This window comes from Vulpes lagopus, chromosome 12 (assembly GCF_018345385.1).
Source record: "Vulpes lagopus strain Blue_001 chromosome 12, ASM1834538v1, whole genome shotgun sequence".
Classification (NCBI taxonomy): domain Eukaryota; kingdom Metazoa; phylum Chordata; class Mammalia; order Carnivora; family Canidae; genus Vulpes; species Vulpes lagopus.
The window spans coordinates 28,689,057-28,713,066 of record NC_054835.1 but is presented as its reverse complement, the minus strand read 5'-3'; the positions used below and the strand labels follow the sequence as shown (position 1 = coordinate 28,713,066).

At 38.8% G+C, this 24,010-nt stretch overlaps 1 protein-coding gene across 1 annotated transcript; it reads left to right on the top strand.

Moving 5' to 3' along the window:
* The first annotated feature begins 22,437 nt into the window (after nucleotides 1-22,437).
* LOC121473978 (olfactory receptor 4D1) lies at nucleotides 22,438-23,379 on the top strand. The gene has a single exon (XM_041726809.1). The coding sequence runs from the start codon at nucleotides 22,438-22,440 to the stop codon at nucleotides 23,377-23,379; it is 942 nt and encodes a 313-aa protein (XP_041582743.1).
* The last annotated feature ends 631 nt before the right edge of the window (nucleotides 23,380-24,010 follow it).

Genomic DNA, 24,010 nt, shown 5'->3' with positions numbered 1-24,010 from the left:
TCAGATGTTCAACTGACAGAGCTACTCAGGCACCCCATTTCCAGCTCTTTTTTATTCCAGGTAGAATTGTTACAAATCTTTATTCATAGACTTTGTATGAACAGATTCCCCCCCTCCAGGATCAATGCTTAGGATTGGATTTGCCAAGTTATATGGAAGTATATGCTTGACTTTATAAGACTGCCAAACTGTTATTCTGAGTGACAATGTCATTTTATATTCCCATCAGCAATGTTTGAACTTGATATCCTTGTCAACATTTGGTATTGTCAGGTTATTTATTTATTTTAGCCTTTCTAATAGGTGGGTAGTAGAATCTCATTGTGATTTACTTTGCATTTTTTTAATGGTTAATGATGTTGAGCCTTTTCATGTGCTTATATATTTTTAAGATTTTATTTATTTATTCATGAGGGAGAGAGAGAGAGAGAGAGAGAGAGGCAGAGAAACAGGCAGAGGGAGAAGCAGGTTCCCTCTTGGGGAGCCTGATGCAGGACTTGATCCCAGGACCTCAAGATCACCATCTGAGCCAAAGGCAGACACTCAACCACTAAGCTACCCAGGCGCCCTTTTTCATGTGCTTATTGACCAACTGTAAATCCTCTTTGGTGAAATGTCTTTTAATCATCTTAAACTTGGATTGTTTTCTTACTGTTGAGTTTTGTACGTTTGTTTTATTATAAATCCTTTGTTGGACATGTGACTTACAAGTAGTATATTCCAGTGTGAGATAGTCTTTTCATTTTCTTACTGATGTTTTTCACAGGGCAAAATTTTAGTTTTGATAAAGGTCCACTTACAATTTTTTTCTTATATGGATCATGCTTTTGGTGTCATGTCTAAAAATTCTTTTTCCCCCCATGCTTTCCTTTTTTTTTTTTTAATATATTTTTATCATGTCTAAAAACTCTTTGTTTAATTCCAGGTCACAAAGATTTTCTTCTATGTTTCCTTTTAAAAGATTTATAATTTTACATTTAGACTTATAGATCATTTTGAATATATTTTTGTATAAGGTGTGAAGGTTAGGACTAAGTTCATCTACCTGTATATGGATGTCCAATTGTTCCAATATCATTTGTTGAAAGAATATCCTTTCCCCCTGAATTGTCTTTGCATCTTTGTCAAGAATCAATTGGCCATATTTGTGTGGATCTATTTTTAGGCTCTACTCTATTTCATTAATCTCTGTGTCTATCTTTTTATCAATATACACACTATCTTGGTTACTTGACTTTATAGTAAGCCTTAAAATCAGGTAGTGTGATTCCTCTAACTTTATCCTTTTCAAAATTGTTTTGGGTATTCTAGATCTTTTGCCTTTCCATGTATATTTAACGTTTTAAAATTTTTAAAAATTATTTATTTATTTATTCATGAGAGACACAGAGAGGCGCAGAAACATTGGCAGAGGGAGAAGCAGGTTCCCTGTGGGGAGCCTGATGCGGGACTCGATCCTAGAACCCTGGGATCGCAACCTGAGCCGAAGGCAGACGCCCAACCACTGAGCCACCCAGGTGCCCCTCCATGTGTATTTTACAATCACTTTGTCAATATCTACTAAAAAAACCTGCCGGGATTTTGATTGTGTTTACACTGATTCTATACATCAATTGGGGGATTCTATACATCTTAACAATACTGAGACTTTTGGTCTATGAACACAGTATGTCTCTCCATTTTTTTAGATCTTCTTTGATTTTTTTGATCAACATTTTATTAGATTTATACCTAAGCTCTTCGTTTTCAGAGCTATTTTAAATGCTCTTCTTTACATTTTGGTTTTTGATTGTTCACTGCTAATATACTGCTAAACTCATTCAGTACCTTAGTAGATTCTTTGGGTTTTTTTTTTTTTTTTTGAGGAAGTGTTTTGAGGTGAGGGTTTCTTTTCTTTTCTTTTTAAAGATTTTATTTATTTATTCATGAGAGACACAGAGAGAGAGGCAGAGACACAGGCAGAGGGAGAAGCAGGCTTTATGCAGGAACCCTGATGTGGGACTCGATCTTGGGACTCCAGAATCACTTGCCCTGAGCCAAAGGCAGACACTCAACTGCTGAGCCACCCAGGTGTCCCATTCTATGGATTTTCTGTATAGACAATAACGTTTCCTGAGAATAGGGACAATCTGTGTGATTTTTAAATTCCTTTCTATTGCTTTAATTTGCTGGCAGGGAATTCCAGTATGATGTTGAATAGGAGTAGTGAAAATGAGCATTCTTGCTTTTTTCAATTCTCACAGCATCTTAATAAATGCCTAAGCAGGAATTATTAAACATTTGAGGAAAAAGGGCAATAGAAGTCTTTCTTAGTTTGAGCTATTATAACAGAATACTATAGACTTGATGGCTTATAAACAACAGACATTTATTTCTCATAGTTCTGGAGGCTGGACAGTCTAAGATCCAGATGCCAGCTGACTTAGTGTCTGGTGAGGTCCACTTCTTGGTTTGTAGATGGCTGTCTTTTCACTATGTCCTTATATAATGGAAGGAGGGTGAGAGAATTCTCTGGGGTTCCTTTTATAAGGATTTAATCCCATTCTTGAGGGCTCTACCCTCATGACCTTATTATCTCCCAAAGGCCCTCCTTCCTGATATCACCATGTTGGGTCTAGGACTTCAACATACGAATTTTGGGGGTAACTCAAACTTTCAATCCATTGCAGAGCATCCAGCTTGCTCTGAGGAATCTGAAGCTGTTCTGCTTGTTCTCTTGTGGTAGCCCATTACTTACCTCTTATTCTTATCCTTTTAAAACCTCCTTTTTGTCTTTAGTGTCCTAAAATTTTACAAGAAAGTGTTTAGTGTGGGTTTTATTTCTTCTGCTGATATTTGGTGGACCTTTACAATTTAGGAAATTTCTTGTATTATTTCTTCAATAGTTTTTTTCCACCTCTTAGTTTTTTATTCCATATTCAGAGGTAATTTCAACTTTATCTTCTAAGACCTCTATTAAAGATTTTACGTCTGTTAATATATTTGAATTTTTAAGAGCTGTTTCTTGTTTTCTATTTTTTCTATTCTTATTTTTTAAAGATATTTATTTATTTATTTATTTATTTATGAGAGAGAATGAGAGAGTGAGTGCACGGAGAGGGACAAGGGAGAGGGACAAGCAGACGATGAGCTGAGCATCTGAGTCCAATGTGGGGCTCGATCCCATGACCCAGAGATCATGATCTGAGCCAAAATTAAGAATCAGATGCTCAGCCACTGAGCCACCCAGTGTCCCTTTCTTATTCTTAGAAGTATTATATCTTCTTGCTTCTCTCTAAATCCCTATGAACTAGGGATTTTTCTTAAAGGTATCTTATGTTACCTGCACCATTTTGTTTACTTCTTATTCATTTTTCTATTTGTTTTGTCTTGAAAGCCTTCCTTAAAATGCCTGTTGATCCTTGATTGTCTATATCCACTTAAGAGTAAGACACTGAAATGTTGACTGAGACCTCTATGCATAGGTGGAGCTTTTATATTGATAGAGTTGCCTTTAAGGGATCAAGTGGGAAATCAGTAATTCACTAGAAGACCTCCAAGTACCAGCATTTTGAGGCTTACATTTCTGGGGTTATTGATTCTCCAAAGAAAAATCTTGTTTTTTTTTTTTACCTTTTAGTTGATGCTAGGGTCTTACACTGGGTTAAGGAGTGAGATGAAACTAAGTTTTCAGTTAGGGAAGTTCCCACCCACATTCTTTCATTTATATTACCTACATTTTAGTTTGTGAACCATAGCATTGTAAGTATTTTTCTGTACAAGGCAGACTTAGTGCCATTCTCAAAATTCTCTTGTTTTTCGCCCACCATGTTCATTCTTATTGCTAGATACTTTACAACAACATGGCAGAGACTGCAAATTGCCTACTCAGCAGCCATTCCAAGCGCCTGCTCTCTTGGCTGACTCCTACCAAAGTAGTTGAAAAAGCCAAGTATTTATGTTCCCAGACCACTTAGTGGCCAGGACTAGTCATGTGACTAACCTAGTAATGACCAATAAGATGTAGGGCTACTCCCTGGGGAGTTTGGGGATTTTTTTTTTCCTCCATGATTAAAGGCAAGAGATATAGGAAGAGCAAGAAACTGTTCCACACCATTTTCCTCACTTCCAGCCTTTGAATTAGAGTGTGTGAGGATTGAAGCAATGGAGTCCATCTTGGCTCATGATGGAAAGGCCAAGAGCATCACAGAGTCACTGAAGTAGTGTCTTGATATTGGGCTATGGATCCCAGTTGGCTCATTGGTTTTGACTCCCTGATTTTGCTGAATTACGTTTTTATCCTCCTCTTTCTTCTCTTATCTCTCATTTCTTTTCCATCCTCCTCCCTTCTCTTCACCCTCCTCACGTCTTTAAGGGTTTTTGAACCTGGGATGGGATGGGTCAAGGACTCAGGCAAAGCTACAGACCCTTAACTGCTGCCCTCATTAAGTCTTTTATGAAACAAGGTGGGGTGCAAAGAAACAAAGGAATGGCTTCCCTTTTGTCTTTCTCCCCACCTCCCATCTCCCCTCCTCCTGTGGCCAAGGAGGTCTTCATCTGTAGGTCACCCTCTTGCTCATGTCCTCCACTGGCTTCTCATGTCCTGTCAGATTAACTCTAAATTTGTAGCCTGGTTTCTCAAAGCTCTCTGGGGTCTGATCCCTGTCTCCTTTCCAGCCTCATCCCCCACCACTTGCCCTGTGCTCTGGCCTTGCTGAGGCACTCAGGGTTCCTGGAATGTATGCTCTGCCATTTCATCTCTGGGCTTCTGTTCTTCCTGCCACGAACGCACTTTTGCCCACATGCATGAACTGCCCCTTTGTTCAAATGTCACCTCCTCTGGGAAGCTTTCCCCTTGTTCCCAGGCAATGCTAGCTGCTCAGCCCTTTAGCCTTTGAGCATTCTCCTGATAGAGCTGTTTCCTCTTTGAAGTAAGTGCATTCATGTGTTTCTGGGTCTGTTTTCCCCACTAGACTGTGAGTTTGTTGAAAGCAAAATATATGTCTTATTTTGGTATCCCCAGCACTGAGCATGGAGGTTTAACCAGACATGCCTCTTGCTTTTTAACACTTCAAGACATTTCATTTCAAATTATGAATACCATACTTAACAAAAGTTTGCTGAATGCTCACAATAGACCTGGTACGATATACCAAAATAATCACATTATAATTAATTTGTAAAATAGAGAAAAGAAGAGGATTAACCATCCATAGCCCTACATCCCTTAACACATTTGTTGTTGGGATTTGGGTATTTACTGCAGGTATTTTTTGAACAAACCAACTTTTAAAGTGGTTCCAGTGAGCCTTATTAGCTGCAGTGGCCGTGGATCTCTTCCCGGTGCTTCCATTAAAAGTTTACAGGCCTCAGGAGAGGTGGACGAGCCAGCTCAGCCCTCCCGTGGGTTCTGACCTTCCACTGGGGCCCATCAGTGAGTCATTTTCTAGTGGGGATTGTCAATGAGGTTGATAACCTATCATTTGAATATACTTTCTATTTTTCATAGTCCTACAGTGGTGGTAGTTCTTTTGCTCTTATCTATAACCCTCACTGTGCCCACTGTGCAGATGAGGAAATAGAGGTGCTCAGCAAGGGGTGATGGAAAGAGCATTGGTATAATAGTGCTATGTATAAGAACCACTATGGGGATCCCTGGGTGGCTCAGCGGTTTAGCGCCTGCCTTTGGCCCAGGGCGGGATCCTGGAGTCCGGAGATCGAGTCCCACGTCGGGCTCCCGGCATGGAGCCTGCTTCTCCCTCCTCCTGTGTCTCTGCCCCCCCACCATGTCTATCATGAATAAGTAAATAAATCTTAAAAAAAAAAAAAAAGAACCACTATGCCATTAGCCAATCAGGTTTTATCATGCCTCTAGGCCTCGGTTTCTGCATTTGTGAGAGTAGATGTTGGATTACATGACTTGTCAAGGCTTCACATAGCTTCAAAATTCCATGACTTTTTGTTATTCCAGGTTATGTAGGGGCCAAAGGGAAGGCTTCCTCAAAATTTGCCACTTTGTTTATTTTAAATAATTGATTGATTATTTTAAATCAAAGTTACTCGAGAGGTATCCTGTGCAAGAAGGACACTTGGATCCTCCTCTGTCCCCCTGAAAACAGGAAATCAGTCTCCCATATGAAATGTACCCTCCCTGTACCAGGAGGTTAAAAGACACCCTTATCACCAGAGGCAGGAAATTTAAAGCCAAAAAGGCAGTATAATCAAGTTACTTTTACTAATTTACTCCCCCAGCCCAAATTCTGTTTAGAATTCCTTACTAACTGAAGCTCACAAAGTTGTTTTCTTTGTCCCCATCAATGCCTCACAGATATATTGTCAGGGGTGCCTGGGTGGCTCAGTCAGTCAGCTGGGAGTCTGCCTTCAGCTCAGGTCATGATCTGGGGGTCCTGGGATTGAGCCCTGCATCGGGAGTCCCTGCTCAACAGGGAGTCTGCTTCTTTCTCTCCTTCTGCCTGCTGTTCCCTCTGCTTCTGCTCACTTTCTCTCTCTGTCAAATAAATAAATAAAATCTTTAAAAAAATCACCCTTAAAAAATAAAAATTATAAAAACTATTTGCCCTGGTTATTTCTTTAAGTTTCAGTTTCATTGTTGGGCCTCAGTACACACATAACAAAACCATGTTGTTGTTTTTTTTTCTCCTCTTAATCAATCTCATATTAATTAAATTCTTAGTCCTGCTGGAAGACCTTGAAGGGTAGAGAAAAACTTTTTCCTTCCCTGCATTTAGTTATATGGCTTGTTTTTAGCAGAACCATGTCAAAAATCCAGGGTTTTTGGCTTCTGGTCCAGTGCTTATCCAATCAAACCACAAAATAATCTGAGTTCCTCCATGAGAATTTCCTCCAGAATGAGCGGATGCTATGTCTTCTATCCTCCGCCTCCATCCATTGTTGATATAGAAAGATTTGGCAGGAGGGAAGAAACAAGGAGGGGGTTGGGAGAGCTGAGAGCATAGATAAAGTAAAGAAAGAACAGAGATGTAACACTTTGCATTTAAATCTGGGCTATAAGGAAGAGTAATCCAGGGTATAAGTAGTGGAAATCTTGGGGGACAGTGGTCAAGCCAATTTTTGAAGCATTTTGAGGAGGAAAGGAATGAAACTCAGTTACATATCCTCAATCTTGAGTAAGGCAGCTTTTAAAATAGTGAGATAAAAATAAATCTGATTCTAGGGCACCTAGCTGGCTCAGTCAGTAGAACATGCAACTCGTGATCTTAGGGTCATGAGTTTGAACTCTACACCAGGGGCAGTGTTTACTTAAAAAAAAAAGTCTGATTCCATGAGCAGAGATACCTCTGAAAGATAATGTATGGCAGGAGAGACAGGAGGAGCATCTAACCAAGGGCAGATGTGGAAGCTTTGTGAATCTATAAAATAGCCTCAAGGTTAAAGCAGTAATGAGCTGAGACTTTGGATAAGGAAAACAAATCCAGAATTGCCCAGGAAACCAGAGACACCACAGAGCTCTTGAGCTCCTGTTAACTTCCTTTCACTTTAGCAAGGGGGTGATTTTTAAAGCAGAAAGAGAACAGGAACACACATGCATACACATGGAAATGAGACCCTGCAAAGGTGGAAAGATGGTAAATCCATATCATCAGGCCCAGACGATCTCACCTCTCAGGCAAACTCTCACTATGTGTGAACTCTGCCCTGTTTGTGATCTTTTTTTCTCTGTTTTCAGATTGGATAATGTCCATTGCTCTACCTTTAAGATCAATTCCCTCTGTCATCTCTGTTGGGTCCCTTCAGTGAATATTTTATTTCTGTTGCTGTATTTTTCAGTTCAAAAATTTCCATTTGGTTCTTTTTCTACAGTGGTCATTTCTTTGCTGAAAACTGCTATCTTTCCATGTGTTTCAAGGATATTCACTTTTACCTCAGGGAACATGGTGATAATAGCTACTTTAAAGTCTCTGTTTAATAATTTCACATCAGCCTCATGGTAGAGTCAGTGTTTGTTGTCTTTTCCTTGCAAGTTGTGGAGAGTTGCCCAGTTTTTTTCCTTTTAATGTTGAATAATTTTGGATTGTATCCTGGAAATATTACATTGTGAGACCTTGAGTATGTCAACACCCTCCAGAGAATTTTGTTTGTTTAGCTGTCAGTTAACCCTTTAGTCCTGACCTGTCTTGTGTGAGGTGTACTTCCAATGTCAGCGGACCTCAAAGCCTTTGCAGTGCTATTTTGGGTCAGTACTATGTGCCTCCTAGGATGCAGGCTGGGACCCCGTTGGTGGTGCACGCTATACCTTAGTTCCTAAAGCCTTTGCTATGCTACTTCACATCAGTGCTGCTGATACACAGATGTAAGGATCCCTTTCTTTCCATAATTTATGCCATCGGGTTCCTAGGGACTCCTTTTCCTGGTGCTCTGGATTACAAAGCCAGGGTTTTCACATCCCTGTGCTGTCTTGAAATTCCTATGACTAAATTTGTCTTGGAACAAAGTGGTGAAGAGAGAGAGAAAGAGAGAGAGAGAGAGAGAGAGAGAGAAGAAATCATGAGGCTTCCCTACTCCTCCCCCCAGCCCCATTATTTGGACATTGTGAGTCAGTTTATTCAGGTCTTCTTGCAAGAGAAGGTTTTTGGTCAGAGTTTTAAGTGTCTGTGCAGTTGCTGCAAAATTGTATTTCCTATGACCAGGCTCTCCTTAGGATAGGGCCAGGAGAAGAAAAAGAGAAAAAGGAAAAATGTTGATTTCCCCATGTATTCTCAGTTCTGTAGTGGCCCTTTTCCCAGTCCTCTGACCATAAAGAGAGGGCTTTTCTTAGATGTTTTTTGGTACACATCCACTGTACACTTCTGGGACTCTAGAGTCTAAGGCAATAGCTATCAAAGGAAAAAACAAATCAGGGAACCAGCTACCATATTGATCGATATTCAAGGTTTGACTTTCCTTCCCAAGCTGCCTGCTGTTGCTTTCTGTTTGGTGACAGATTTTAGTTTTTATCTGTAATAAATGGGAGAAGTTGGATGGTGTTTTAGAATCTCTACATTGTATTTTTTATTTATTTGGTGGACATGTCCTTCTGGTGTGATCATATTGTCCTTGGGCTATTATTCTGCTCTTTAGGTTTTTATCTCTTTAGTCTTTTATTTCTTATAACAACTTTGTATGGGATTTTCCCTTAATTTTTTTTCCTGTGGCTTATTTTTTATGTGAAAGTAGTTTTGCTGAGCTTTTGCTCAGTAGTTTTGCATGCCCTTTTGGAAAAGGGCATGATTCATGCATCTTCTCTTCTGTTGTTTTTATGTAGTATCTGAAAATATGGTTTCCTGCTTTCTGAGATCTACTAGCTCTGTTAGAACTAGCTCTGTCCACACCACCATTGTTATGTGTACCTTCTATTTCCTTTGTCTCTTTGTCTCATCTGGATCAGTTTTGAGCTCATCTCCAGCAGCTTCTCTTCCATGTAGAGTATGTGCTGGAAAGAGGCTCTCTGGTTTATCAGTTCTCAGAGATTTGACTCCAAACTTCTTGCATTTACCTTCCACTCCATTTGGAAGAACCACACTGTTTTAGCTGCTGTAATTGAATTGACCTGCCATACTTTCCATAGAATACTTGCTGGCTATTTTTATTTTCTTCCTTTCAGGTCTATTAGGCATTCTGTTGCTTCCTTCTGCTTCCTCTTTCACAGATTCTAAGACCATGCAGCTCTTGTGCAGGGATTTTCCTCGCTTGCTTGTTGGGGTCGGTGGGTCTTGTTATTTAGTTTTATTGTAAATGTTGTCCATGGATATTTACTTTGCTATCTATCACTCTGCTGTTATTTTCCTAATTCTTTTATTTTGGAGATACAGAATAGAAGTTGAGAAAGCTTAAGTAACATTCCAAAGGACATACTGTTAATTTGTCCTGGAGTTAATACTATAGCATATGTCTTCTGGATCCTGGTCCAGTGTTTTGTTGTTGTTAACTAAATATTGTAGATTGATACACAATTGTAAGAAATAATAGAGATTTCTTATACATTTTCCACAATTTCTTCCAGTGGTAGTGCTTTGTAAAATTATAGTGTAAGATCTCATCCAAGATATTGCTGGATGTTTTAAAAGATTGAAATCGTACAAAGTATCTTCTCTGACAATAGAAAGAGGCTGGAAATTAATAAAAGGAAAGCTGGAAAAATTTCAAGTATTTGGAAATTAAATAACATTCTTAGCAAATGGATAGAAGAAGAAATCACTAGGGAAATTAGAGGTCAATGAAACAAAAACACAACACACTAAAACTTATGAGATGCAGTAAAAGCAGTATTTAGAGGGAAGTTTATAGCTTACATGCCTCCATTTAAAAAGAAGAAGGGTGCTGGACTGCTTCGGTCAGTAGGGTGTGTGACTCTTGATCTCAGGGTTGAGTTCAAGCCTGACATTGGGTGTAGAGATTACTTTTTAAAAATCTAAAATAAAAAAAGAAAAATCTAAAATCAACAATCCAACTTCATACTTTAAGGAACTAGAGAAACAAAAGTAAACTAAACCCAAAGCCAGCAGAAGGAAGGAAATAATAAAAATTAGAGCAAGACAAATGAAATAGTGGATATAAAAAGAATAGAAAGAATCAACAAAATCAAAAGTTGATACTTTGAAAAGATGAACAAACTTTAGAAACCATTTGCTAAACTAAGAAAAATAGAGAGAAGATGCATATAAATAAAATCAGAAATGAAAGAGAAATCAAGCTTATGGAATGAAAATTTGCTACAATAAAACATATTACCAATCTTATAGAAATGAAAAGGATTACATAGAATACTCTGAGCAATTATATACAAACAAATTAGATGATCCTTATTAAATGGACAATTTTTTGGAAACACAAATTACAAAAGTATTGCTCAAGAAGAAATAGAAAAATTTCAACAGACTTATACAAGTAAAGAAGATTGAATTAGTATTTAAAAACCTCCTAACAGGGGCACCTGGATGGCTCAGTGGTTGAGCATCTGCTTTTGGCTCAAGCTGTGGTCCTGGGATTGAGTCCCATATTGGGCTCCCAGTGGGGAGCCTGCTTATCCCTCTGCCTATGTCTCTGCCTCTCTCTGTGTGTCTATCATGAATAAATAAATAAAATCTTTTAAAAAATAAAAAACTTCCTAACAAAGAAAAGCCCAGGAGCAGATGGCTTCACTGAATTCTATCAAACATTTAAAGGAGAATTAACAACTACTCAAATGTTTCCAAGAAGAAGAAGAAGAAGAAGAAAGAAGGAGAAGAAGAAGAAGAAGAAGAAGAAGAAGAAGAAGAAGAAGAAGAGAGAAGAAGAAAAGAAAGAAAGAAAGAAAGAAAGAAAGAAAGAAAGAAAGAAAGAAAGAAAAGAAAAGAAAAAAGAAAAAGGAATGCTTTCTAGGGCATTGTATAAAGTGATCATTACCCTGATATGAAGTCAAACAAAGGTAACACTAGAAAATAAAACCTCAGGCCAATATTCTTTATAAATATAGAAGCAAAAATCCTCCACAAAATACTAGCAAACCAAATCCAACAGTATTTTAAAAGAATTTACACCACAACCATGTGGGATTTATCCCAGGAATGTAAATATAGTTCACCATAAGAAAATAAATCAATGTAACACATCACATTAATAAAATGAAGGAATACCCCACATAATAATGTCAATAGATGCATTAAACACCCTTTTATGATAAAAACACTCACAAAATTAGGAATAGAAGGGAGAAATTTAAAAATTTAAATATTATTTATTTATTTATTTATTTATTTGAGAGAGAGAGTTGGGGGTGAGACACAGACGGATAAGAGCAAGCATACTCTGCATTGAGCACAGACCCCAATGTGGGGGCTCAACACCATGACCCTGAGATCATGTCTTGAGCTGAAATCAAGAACAGGATGCCTAACCAAATGAGCCACCCAGGTGCCCCAAGAAGGGGGACATTTATGAAACTCATAGCTAATATCATACTCACTGGTGAAAACCTGAAAATTTTCTGCTCACTAAGATCAGGAACAAGAAAAAGATGCCCACTTTCACCACTGCTATTCAATACAGTATTGGAAGTTCTACCCAGAGCAAATAGGCAAGGAAGGGAAATAAAAGTCAGGAAGAAAAGAAGAAGTAAAACTAATTGTGTTTGCAGACGACATGGTTCCATATTAAAAATACCCATAGAATCCACAAAAAAATATTAGAACTAAGAAACAAATTCAGCAGAGTTGCAGAGTGCAAGATCAAAACTAGTTGTGTTTTTTTTTCTCTAAACTAGTAAAAACCAATCAGAAAAAGAGGTTAAGAAAACATTAACAATAGCATTAAAAAGAATCAAATCCTTAGGAAAAATTTATCCCAGGAGGTGAAAGACTTGTACACTGAAAAATGAAAAACATTGCTGGAAAAAATTAATGAGGATTTAAATAAATTAAAAGACATCCCATGTTCATAAATTGGAAGGCTCAATATTAAAATGGCAATACCCTCCAAGGTGGTCTACAGAATCAATGTAATTCCCATCAAAATTCCAATGGGCTTTTGTTTCAGAAGTAGAATACACAGTTTTCAAATTCATTTGAAGACAACAGTGGAGCATTTCCTTATTTTCAAAAACATGTTTTCTCAGCATTAGGGGAATGTTTTTGTTGAACATTTTGGAAACCTATACTAGGAAAAGCTTAATGAACAAGAAACACATCTGAGGCATTTAAATAAATAGTAAGCCAGAAATTTTTTTTTCAAATTCATATGCAACTTAAACATATAGGTTTATAGCTTAAGCATTAAACATATAGGTTTATAGCTTAAGCAACATTGAAAAAGAAAAACAAAACAGGAGGATTCACAGCTCTTAAATTTCAAAACTTACTACAAAGCTATAGTAATCAAAACGCTATGGTACTGACACAAGGATAGACATCTAGGCCAACGGAAGAGAAGTGAGTGTCCAGAAATAAACCATACCATCTATGGCCAATAGTGTCAAAGATGTTCAGTGGAGAAAAGATAGTCTTTTCAAAAATGGTGTTGGGACAACTGGATAACTATACGCAAAACGATGAAGTTGGACTCCTACTTCATTCTACACATAAAAATTAACACGAATCAACTACTACATAAAAGAGCTAAAACCATAAAATCATTAAACAAAAACATAAGAGTAAAGTTTATGACCTCAAATTTGTCAATGGATTTTAAAATTTGACACTAAAAACACGAGCAACTTAAGAAATAATAGATGCATTAGACTTCATAAAAACTAAAATCTTTTGGGCATCAAATACATTATCAAAAATATGACAAAATAACCTACAGAATGGGAGATGATATTTGTGTATCACACATCTTATAAGAGTTTAATATCTAGAATATACAAAGCATCAAAATAACTCAAAAAAGATGATAACTCAAATAAAAAAGGACAAAGGATTTGAATAGACATTTCTCCAAAGAAGATATACAAATGTCCAATTAGCCCATGAAAATATGTTCAACATCATCGATCATTAGGAAATGTAAATCAAAACCATAATGAGAGGAAGACAAGGATGTCCACTCTCACCACTTTTATTCAACATAGTACTAGAAGTCCTAACCACAGCAATTAAACAACAAAAAGAAGTAAAAGGTATCCAAATTGGTAAGGAAAAAGTAAAATTTTCACTACTTGCAGATATGATACTATATATCAAAACCCCTAAAGACTCTACGAAAAAGCTACTAGAACTGATGAATGAACTCAGTAAAGTCACAAGATACCAAAATCAATGTACAGAAATCTGTTGCATTTCTATACATAAATAGTGAAATAGCAGAAAGAGAAATTAAGAAAACAATCCCATTTATGATATGCCAAAAGTAATAAGATGCCTAGGGATAAAACTAACCAAAAAGATGAAAGACTTGTACTCTGAAAACTATAAAAAATTGATGAAAAAATTGAAGATGACACAAAGAAATGGAAAGACATTCTATGCTCACGGACTGGAAAAACAAATATTGTTAAAATGTCTATAGCCAAAGCAATCTACCAATATAATGTAATCCCTATCAAAATACCAACAGCATTTTTCACAGAATTAGAACAAAAATACTAAAATTTATATGGAACCACAAAAGACTCTGAATAGCTAAAACAATTTTGAAAAAGAAAAGCAAAACTGGAGATATCACAATTCCAGACTTCAAGTTATATCACAAAGCTCAAGTAATCAAAACAATATGGTCCTGGCACAAAAATAGACACATAGATCAATGGAACCCAATAGAAAACCCAGAAATAGACCCACAATTTTATGATCAATTAATCGTTGACAAAGCAGGAAAGAATATCCAATGGAAAAAAGACAGTCTCTTCAACAAATGTTGAGAAAACTGGACAGTTACATGCAAAAAAAAAAAAAATGGAACTAGACCACTTTCTTCCTTCATACACAAAAATAAACTTGAAATGGATTAAGACCTAAATGTGAGACCCGAAACCATAAAAATCCTGAAGAGAGCACAGGCAGTAATGTCTGTAGCAACATTTTTGTAGATGTGTCTCTTGAGGCAAGATAAATAAAAGCAAAAATGAAATATGGGACCATATCAAAATAAAAAGTTTCTGTACAGCGAAGGAAGCAATCAACAAAACTACAAGAGAACCTACTGAACAGGTGAGGATATTTACAAGTGACATATCCAACAAAGGGTTAGTATCCAGAAGATAAAAGGAACTTCTACAACACAACAGCAGAACAACAAACAATCCAATTTAAAAATGGGCAGAAGACATGAACACACATTTCTCCAAAGAAGACATCCAGATGGCCAAAATACACATGAAAAGACATTCACATCACTTATTATCAGGGAAACATAAACCAAAATCACAATGAGACATCACCTCACACCTGTCAGAATGGCTAAAATAAAAAAGAGAAGAAACAGCAAGTGCTGATGAGGGTTTGAGGAAAAAAGGAACCCTCATGCACTCTGGTGGGAATGCAAACTGGTGAAGCGACTGTGGAAAACAGTATGGAGATTCTTCCATAAAACTACTCCATGAACTAGTATTGCACTATTCCATATTTACCCAAAGAATAGGAAAACACTTATTTGAAAGGATATATGCACCCATGTGTTTCTTACATTATTTGCAAAAGCCAAATTGTGGAAACAGCCCAAGTGCCCATTGATAGATGAATGGATAAAGAAGATGTGGTATATGTATACAATGGAATATTACTCAGCGATAAAAAGAATGAAATTTTACCATTTGCAACAACATGAATGAAGCTAGAGAGTATAATGGTAAGTGAAATAAGTCAGAGAAAGAAAAATATCATATGATTTCACTCAAATGCAGAATTTAAGAAACAAAATAAATGGGCAAAGGGAAAATGAGAGTGAGAGACTAACCAAGAAATAGATTCTTGGGGCACCTGGCTGGCTCAGTCAGTAGAGCATGCAACTTGATCTTGGGATTATAAATTCAAGCCCCATGGTGGGTGTAGAGATTACTTAAAAGTAAATTCTTAAAAAGAGAGAGAGAGAAAGAAACAGACCTTGAACTATAGAGAACAAACTGATGGTTACAAGGTGGGGTGGTGAAATAGGTGATGGGGATTAAAGAGGGCACCTCTTGTAATAAGCACCGAGTGATGTATGGAATTGTTGCATCACTGTATTGTACACTTGAAACTAATACAACACTGTATGTTAACTATACTGGAATTAAAATTAAAACAAAACCACAAAAATACTTCACTCCCACTAGGATGGTTATTAAAAAAAAAGACAGATGATAAATGTTGGTGGAGAAACTGTGACTGCTCATACACTGCTGGTGGGAATACAAAATGATGCAGCTGCTGAAAAACAGACTGGCAGCTCCTTAAAAGATTAAACATAGAGTTTTCTATGACCCAGTATTTTAACTTCCAGGTATATATTAAAGGTATATAAATATTCAATTATATATTAATTGAAAACATATGTTCACACAAAAACATGTGTGCAAATGTTACATTATAGCAATGTTATTCATAATAGCCAAGACATAGAAACAAGCCAAACATCCAAGAACTGATTATGGTAAACAAAAATAGTATTTCCACACAATGGAGTATTATGCAGTTGTTTTTAAAAAATATTTTACTTATTTACTCATGAGAGACACACACAGAGAGAGAGAGAGAGAGAGAGAGGCAGAGACACAGGCAGAGAGAGAAGCAGGCTCCATGCAGGGAGCCCAAAGCGGGACTCGATCCCGAGACTCCAAGACCACGCCCCAAGCCGAAAGCAGGCACTAAACCGCTGAGCCATCCAGGGATCCCAGAATATTATGCAGTTGTAAAGGGGAATTCAGAACTAAGAGAGGAATTTGGAAACATTATGCTTGGAGAAAGAAGCAAGAAGCAAGAAGACGACATGTTATATGCCTCCATTTACAGGAAATGTCCAGAATGGGCAAATCCTCAGAGATAAAAAGTAGATTAGTGATTAGTGGTTCCCAGGGCCTGGTGATAGACTAGACTGAGGAGTTGCTGCAAGAGAATAGGAGGTTGCTCTATGGACTTTCTTCAGAGAGTTGGAACAAATAATCTTACGATTTGTGTAGAATCAGAAAAGACCCCAAATAGCCAGGAGAATATTGAAAACCAAAGCAGGGGGCATCACAATGCTGGATTTCAAGTTGTACTACAAAGCTGTGACCATCAAGACAGGAAAACACGGGCAACACCCTTTTTGAACTTGGCCACAGCAACTTCTTGCAAGATACATCTATGAGGGCAAGAGAAACAAAAGCCAAAATGAACTATTGCGACATAATCAAGATAAAAAGCTTCTGGACATCAAAAGAAATAGTCAACAAAACTAAAAGACAATCACAGAATGGAAGAAGATACTTGCAAATGATGTATCAGATAAAGGGCTAGTATCCAAGATCTATAAAGATCCTGGAGATCTATAAAGATCTATATTAAACTCAACAGCAAAGAAAACAACAATCCAATCATGAAATGGGCAAAAGACATGAACAGAAATTTCACCAAAGAAGAAATACACATGGCCAACAAACACATGAGAAAATGCTCCGCATCACTTGCCATCAGGGAAATACAAATCAAAACCACAATGAGATAACCACTTCACACCAGTGAGAATGGGGAAAATTAATAAGATAGGAAATAACAACAAATGTTGGAGAGGGTGTGGAGAAAGGGGGAGCCCTCTTGCACTGTTGGTGGGAATGTGAACTGGTATAGCCACTCTGGAAAACTGTGGAGGTTCCTCAAAGAGTTAAAAATAGAGCTACCTACGACCCAGCAATTGCACTACTGGGAATTTACCCCAAAATACAGGTGCAGTGAAATGGCAGTACACCTGCACCCCAATGTTTATAGCAGCAATGTCCACAATAGCCAAACTGTGGAAGGAGACTAGGTGTCCATCGAAAGATGAATGGATAAAGAAGATGTGGTTTATGTATACAATGGAATATTACTCAGCCATTAGAAACGACAAATACCCACCATTTGCTTCGACGTGGATGGAACTGGAGGGTATTATGCTGAGTGAAGTGAGTCAATCGAGAAGGACAATCATTGTATGGTTTCACTCATACAGAGAATATAAAAAATAATGAAAGGGATTACAGGAGAAAGGAGAGAAAATGAGTGGGAAAAATCAGAGAAGGTGACAAAATATGAGAGACACCTAACTCTGGGAAATGAACAAGGGGTAGTGGAAGGGGAGGTGGGTGGGGGGATGGGGTGACTGGGTGTGAGCACTGAGGGAGGCACTTGGTGGGATGAGCACTAGGTGTTATACTGTATGTTGGCAAATCAAACTCCAATAAATATATATTTTATATATACATATAAAAATAGAGTGAGGAACGTGCTCTGGAGTTAGATCATGGCTGGTGGTGGTTGCACAAACCTGTGAATATATGAAAACCCACTGAACTGTGCACTTTAAAATCATGAATTTGATGGCATGTGAGTTACACCTGGAGAATAAACTTAGCCAATTTGTAGTGAGACGGTCACGCTGGCTGTGAGGAGAGCAGGTCAGAGGTTGGGGTGAGATATGCTTTAACAAATGGACATGTGAAAAAGGCTTTGGAGTTGACTCTACCAAAGGCATGACCTGGACCATGTCCTGGAATAGAACTCACTTTTTCAACTAGAGTGGTGGAAGCAGAGGGTGGAGGCCTTGCACTGCCCATGGTGCTGACCTCCAAGGATTTGGTGCTTCTAAGCCTCCTCAGGAATTCATTTCCCATAAGGGTTCTTCCTCTTCTTCATCTTGGTCCTATGATCAGTGCCCCTGGAGTGTTGGAACCCAAGACGGCTTCTCAATGATAATGTGCATCTGATGCAACAGCTCACAGACTTTTTTTAATAACTCCCATTGCTCCTGCCCCTGGCAGCCTCAGCCAAGCTTCATTGCATGAATTAAGCCTATTTTTTTTTTCCCTGAGGAGTGTCCTTTCCCTTAAGGCCAATCCTCTGTGTGTTCTTGGTCTGACAGAGGCCAGGAGAAGAATGGAGCTGCAGGAGAAGGGTAGCTTGGAGGGTGAAGATTCTAAGTTCCTGTGGCCATTTTGGGCTGGAGGTCAGTGATGGCCACAATGTCCTTCCCATGGACAAGCCAGCACTGAGAAGGCTCCTGCAAAGCCTATTGTAAGACAAGCACGGGGTAGAGTGAGGGTATGGAGAAGTCACTGGGCAAGAATGCTGGGGGACGGGGATTGGGGGAACAGTTGATTTTATCTGGAACTAAGACTTTTGTCTGTACTGGCTTATGTGTTGTGTGGAATTCAGGACAGAGGGTGGGAGGGAGAGCAGAAGAGAGACACAGCTGGTTTCTCCCCCATCTCCCACCCACATACTCCAGCTTCTTCCCACACCTAGAAGAAAACACACCAGGTCTTTCTCTCACACATCCCACCCTCTAATGTTTCCCTTTTAATCCTCTGTTCTTCCTCCTCCTACCCACTGCTCTCCCACTCCAAGTCTCCATTCCTTCTCTACAGCTGTACCTCCATCCTCTCTTCATCTATATCTTGTCTTAATAAGATCCATTAATACTTCCAAGCTGACCACAGACTATATTTACCCTTAAATTTGGAACCACTTGTTCCCCCTTCCTCACCCCTCTTTCAGTCCTGCATGGACAAATTTCCTACAAGCAAAGTGGATGGGACACAAGGTTGAGCAATAACAGGAAAGGGTCTAGGATCCTTCTCTTTCCCTATTCATATCTATGCCTCTCAGTATGTCTCTTTATTTTGCTTTCCAATCTAAATCTATTCTTTTTTGCATGTAGGTGGAAGAATCATTTCTAAAGATTCTTACAAGTTTGTGCAAAGCATGCTGACCATGCTAAGATGATGCTTTTAGATTTGTAAACCTGATGATGCTGGGAATTAGGATTTGGGGTTCCCTTGAATTTGGTGGTGACTTGCTCTCTTCTGACCTCTCACAGTGGTCTGGCCCATCCCAGTACTCTGCCCACCATCAAGCCATCAAGCACTCTCTTGGGAACCATCTATGAGAAAGGCTATGCATGTCCTAGGAACTGTGTAGCACTCAACATATCAGACTTGCACTGAAATTACAAACACAAGTGAGGAGATAGAGCCATCCTTGTGGGAAAATACCAGTCCATGTTAACGTTAGGGAATAGCTCATTACTCTCGGGCCTTGAAGGAGGGGTAGGATTCAGATAGATGAACAGGAAGGGAAGGCAATCCAGGTGGGGCGCTGGCCTGATGAAAGCTCCTGATGCATAAAGAACTGAACAGGGGATCCATTTGGTTGAAGCCAAGGGTTCTTAGCAAGAAGCAAGTAAAAAGAGAATAGTAGTTAAGAGTGCATATTCTGGGACTAATCAGACATGAGTGAGAGTCCCAGTTCTGCTACTCACTCTCAGTGTGACCTGGGGCAAATTATTTAACCTCTTTAAGCCCCAGCTTATTTATCTGTAAAGTGGGGATAAGTAATAATACTATATTTTATAAGCATGCAAATACTATATGAGAATAAAACAAGCTAATATTTATAAATTGCTTAGCATAGTGCCTAGCACATAGTGAACACTCAATAAATGTCTACTCCTACAATGACAGCAATTACTGCTACAACTACAAGAAATGTTTACTACTTCAATAACTGCTAAGTGGCAGGTGGATCTGCAAAGAAAGGTAGGAGCCCTTGAAAGACTATCTAAGTGTGAATTCTTTCTTTCAGGCAATGAAGAATTTTTTAAAGTTTTGATTTATTTATTTTTAAAATTTTATATATTTATTCATGAGAGATACACAGAGAGAAGCAGAGACATAAGCAGAGGGAGAAGCAGGCTCCTTGCAGGGAGCCTGATGTGGGACTTGATCCCAGGACCCTGGGATCATGACCTGAGCTAAAGGGAGATACTCAACCACTGAGCCACCCAGGTGCCCCAAAAGTTTTGATTTAGAGGAAAAATATCTTTTAGGAAGTTGACATTACATAGTGTGCATCTCTGACTGATAAAGGCATATAAAAGTGTGAGATAGTTGTAATCTTTATAGGGACAGAGATAAGAAAATAATGCTATTTGCATTTTAGCAATCAGTAATTAAGTGGGAAGGTTGGGATTGAGGATAAAGTGCTAAGGATCAAGGGCTTTCACAGAGAGGCCAAACCAGGCCATTTAAGATGCTGCCCCCCCCCAAAAAAAAGATGCTGCCCACCCAGTCTAGCCTTGACACCATGTGCTAGAGCAAGGACACAAAGCTAGAGACAAAGATGTGTTCTCCTCTGTTGGGGTTGCTCTGACAATGCCCTTGGAGTATCTGCTCCACTCCTGCCTGTCTCGGGGCTTTCTACCCTAGTGTGCTGGGATAAGCCTATTTTAACTGTTTCATCATGTCATTTTCCACCAAAAGGCTTACAGAGGTTCTCAATTGTCCATAGGGATGCTTTTCAAATAGTCTTATGCTAGAAGTTGGTGAAGCCACAGAATAAAGTGCATCTTCCCAGAACACCATTTTTACACAAACATTGGGGTACACGTGAATTTTAGATAAGATAAACATGATACTGTTTTAAGTACTGAAACACCTCACAGATAATTTCAGAGATAATTCTGTTTAATATTTGTTGATATAAATCTATTTACACTTTTCAATTCTCTATGAAAACTACTTTAGTGCAATTGCTGTTGTTCTTCCCATATATCAGGTGGGAATCAGGGAAGAAAAATATTTTTATGTTCTATTATCTCACAGGGTCAAGCCTCAGGGCAAATTTTCCTGAATGATTAGAGAAAACAATTTTCGAAAGGTGTAACACAAGGGAATGAGTTTTAACATTAAAGAACTCCCTTTATTTTTCAAGTGAATGTCTTTTAGAACTTTCACTTACTGAACTAAAGAAATGTTTCTTCCCTATTTTATGTTTTCTATAACTCCTTGGTCTAAGCAATTGAAGTTTATGAGCCACAATACTTATTTTTTAAAAAGCCCCTAAAAGATTTCTAGAGATAGGTGTATAATAGAAAGTTCACATAGTTTTTTTTTAATTTTTTTTAAATTTTTATTTATTTATGATAGTCACAGAGAGATAGAGAGAGAGGCAGAGACACAGGCAGAGGGAGAAGCAGGCTCCATGCACCGGGAGCCCGACGTGGGATTCGATCCCGGGTCTCCAGGATCGCGCCCTGGGCCAAAGGCAGGTGCCAAACTGCTGCGCCACCCAGGGATCCCTTAAAATATAAAGCTTGAGAATTCAAAGAAATTTTGCATTTGTCCTGCGCTGTTTTGAGTTACCTTTGCAGATGGCCCAATGGCAACAATGCCATTAGAGAAGTATTTACGTAGAAAAGTCTGAGAAGTACTAATCATCCCACCTTCAGCCAAGATCATCTGCTTGTTGGCTTTACATCTGGTTCCAAATTAGGGCATGACAGTTTCTTCTCATCCACACCTCTCTTCCTTCGGCAATGAATCATATGCAGCTAGTCAAACCTTTGCCATGAAGAAGCATCTATCTGTTTATCTAAAATCATTAGTCTCTATATCCTCTCAAGATTTTTGAGATGATGCTGATATTTGTGGTCACGTGTACTTGATGACATGTTTATTAATTTTTGTTTTTAATTCTACCATATTTGTGGAACCTGTATTTCACAGGGCACTATGTTGGGCACATCAGGTATGAATCAGACATGAAACCTGTGGACAAGGACAGAGGGATACAAAGGGGGAAAGACTTATGAATAAACGCCTGTGATACAATGTAGGGTGTGGTTAAGGAAAGAAGTCTGTGAGAGCCTTGAAAATATATTTATCTCCATGGAAGGTTCTCCTAAGCTGCATCTTGGAATATATTCAACAATGACCTTGGTTAACTTATTCCTGACTCTCCAAAGGAAAGTGATGGAATTTTCATGACTTTTTTGCTTTGCATGATTATTCTTTAGGCATGTGGTGAAGATCACATGGAAGCACAGAACATCACACAAGTGTTCCAGTTTGTCCTTTTAGGATTTTCACAGACCCAGGAGCTCCAGAAATTCCTGTTCCTGGTGTTCTTATTTGTCTATGTCACCACCATTGTGGGAAACATCCTTATCATGGTTACAGTGACTTCTGACTCTCGGCTCCACACGCCCATGTATTTTCTGCTCCGAAATCTGGCTGTCATAGATCTCTGCTATTCCACAGTCACTTCTCCAAAAATGCTGGTGGACTTCTTTCATGAGGTCAGGACCATCTCCTACCAGGGCTGCATGGCCCAGATCTTCTTCTTTCACCTCTTGGGTGGTGGGACTGTCTTCTTCCTTTCAGTAATGGCCTATGACCGCTACGTAGCCATCTCCCGGCCCCTCCACTATGTCACCATCATGAACCCTCGATTGTGTGTGGGGCTGGTGGTGGCTGCTTGGGTAGGGGGATTTGTTCACTCCATTGTCCAGCTTGCTCTGATGCTCCCGTTACCTTTTTGTGGCCCCAACATCCTGGATAACTTCTACTGTGATGTCCCACAACTGCTGAGACTCGCCTGTACTGATACCTCCCTTCTGGAGTTCCTCATGATCTCCAACAGTGGGATGTTGGTTCTCATCTGGTTCCTTCTCCTTCTGATATCTTACACGGTCATCCTGGTGATGCTGAGGTCCCACTCAGGGCAAGCCAAGAAGAAGGCAGCTTCCACATGTACCACTCACATCATTGTGGTGTCTATGATCTTCATTCCCTGTATCTATATCTACTCCCGGCCCTTCACTCCTTTCCCCATGGACAAGGCTGTGTCCATCAGCTACACAGTTATGACCCCCATGCTCAACCCCATGATTTATACCCTAAGGAATCAGGAGATGCAGGCAGCCATGAAGAGATTAGGCAAGCGCCTCATGGTATGTAACAGAGAGTGGACTTAAAATATCTTGGCTTTAAATGACAAGCCCTGCCTCTAAACCTTTGTTTTACTATGTGAAAAGTGGAGAGAAGTCTTCATAGAGTGTGACATTTGAGATTAAATCGATATTTCTATGGACCTACTCCCATGTCAGGTACTGTGTTAGGCGCTCCTCACTTTTATCTCATCCTCATAAATGGACAGTGGTTATATTATTTTATGTTAAACACTTTAACAAATGAGAAAACTCAGAGAGAAGTGACTTACTTAATGGTGACCTGCAAGTATGTGTCAGAGCTTGGCTGGGACTTGGATCCTCTGACTTCAAGTTTAGAGACAAGGGCTATGGGTGGGATGTGAAACTCAAGGTCTCCCACAAACACAAAGGAAAACCTAGAGAGTTCCTCAGCTATGGGTGAATATCTGTGGTGACTGGAGAACAATTTCATCTTACCTCTGGAACAATCACAATCTTTTCTGCTTTTAATCTTCTTTCTTTATCTTTGGAGTTCTGTAACATTACTCAGCTATGTCTTTGCATTCACTGATGGTTGTCAATTTTCTTGTGCCCTTTAAATCTATTGACTCCATTTGTAAATGACCAGAAGTCACTTACTGGTTTAATTTTTAAAAAAATTATCTTGAGTCCCTTT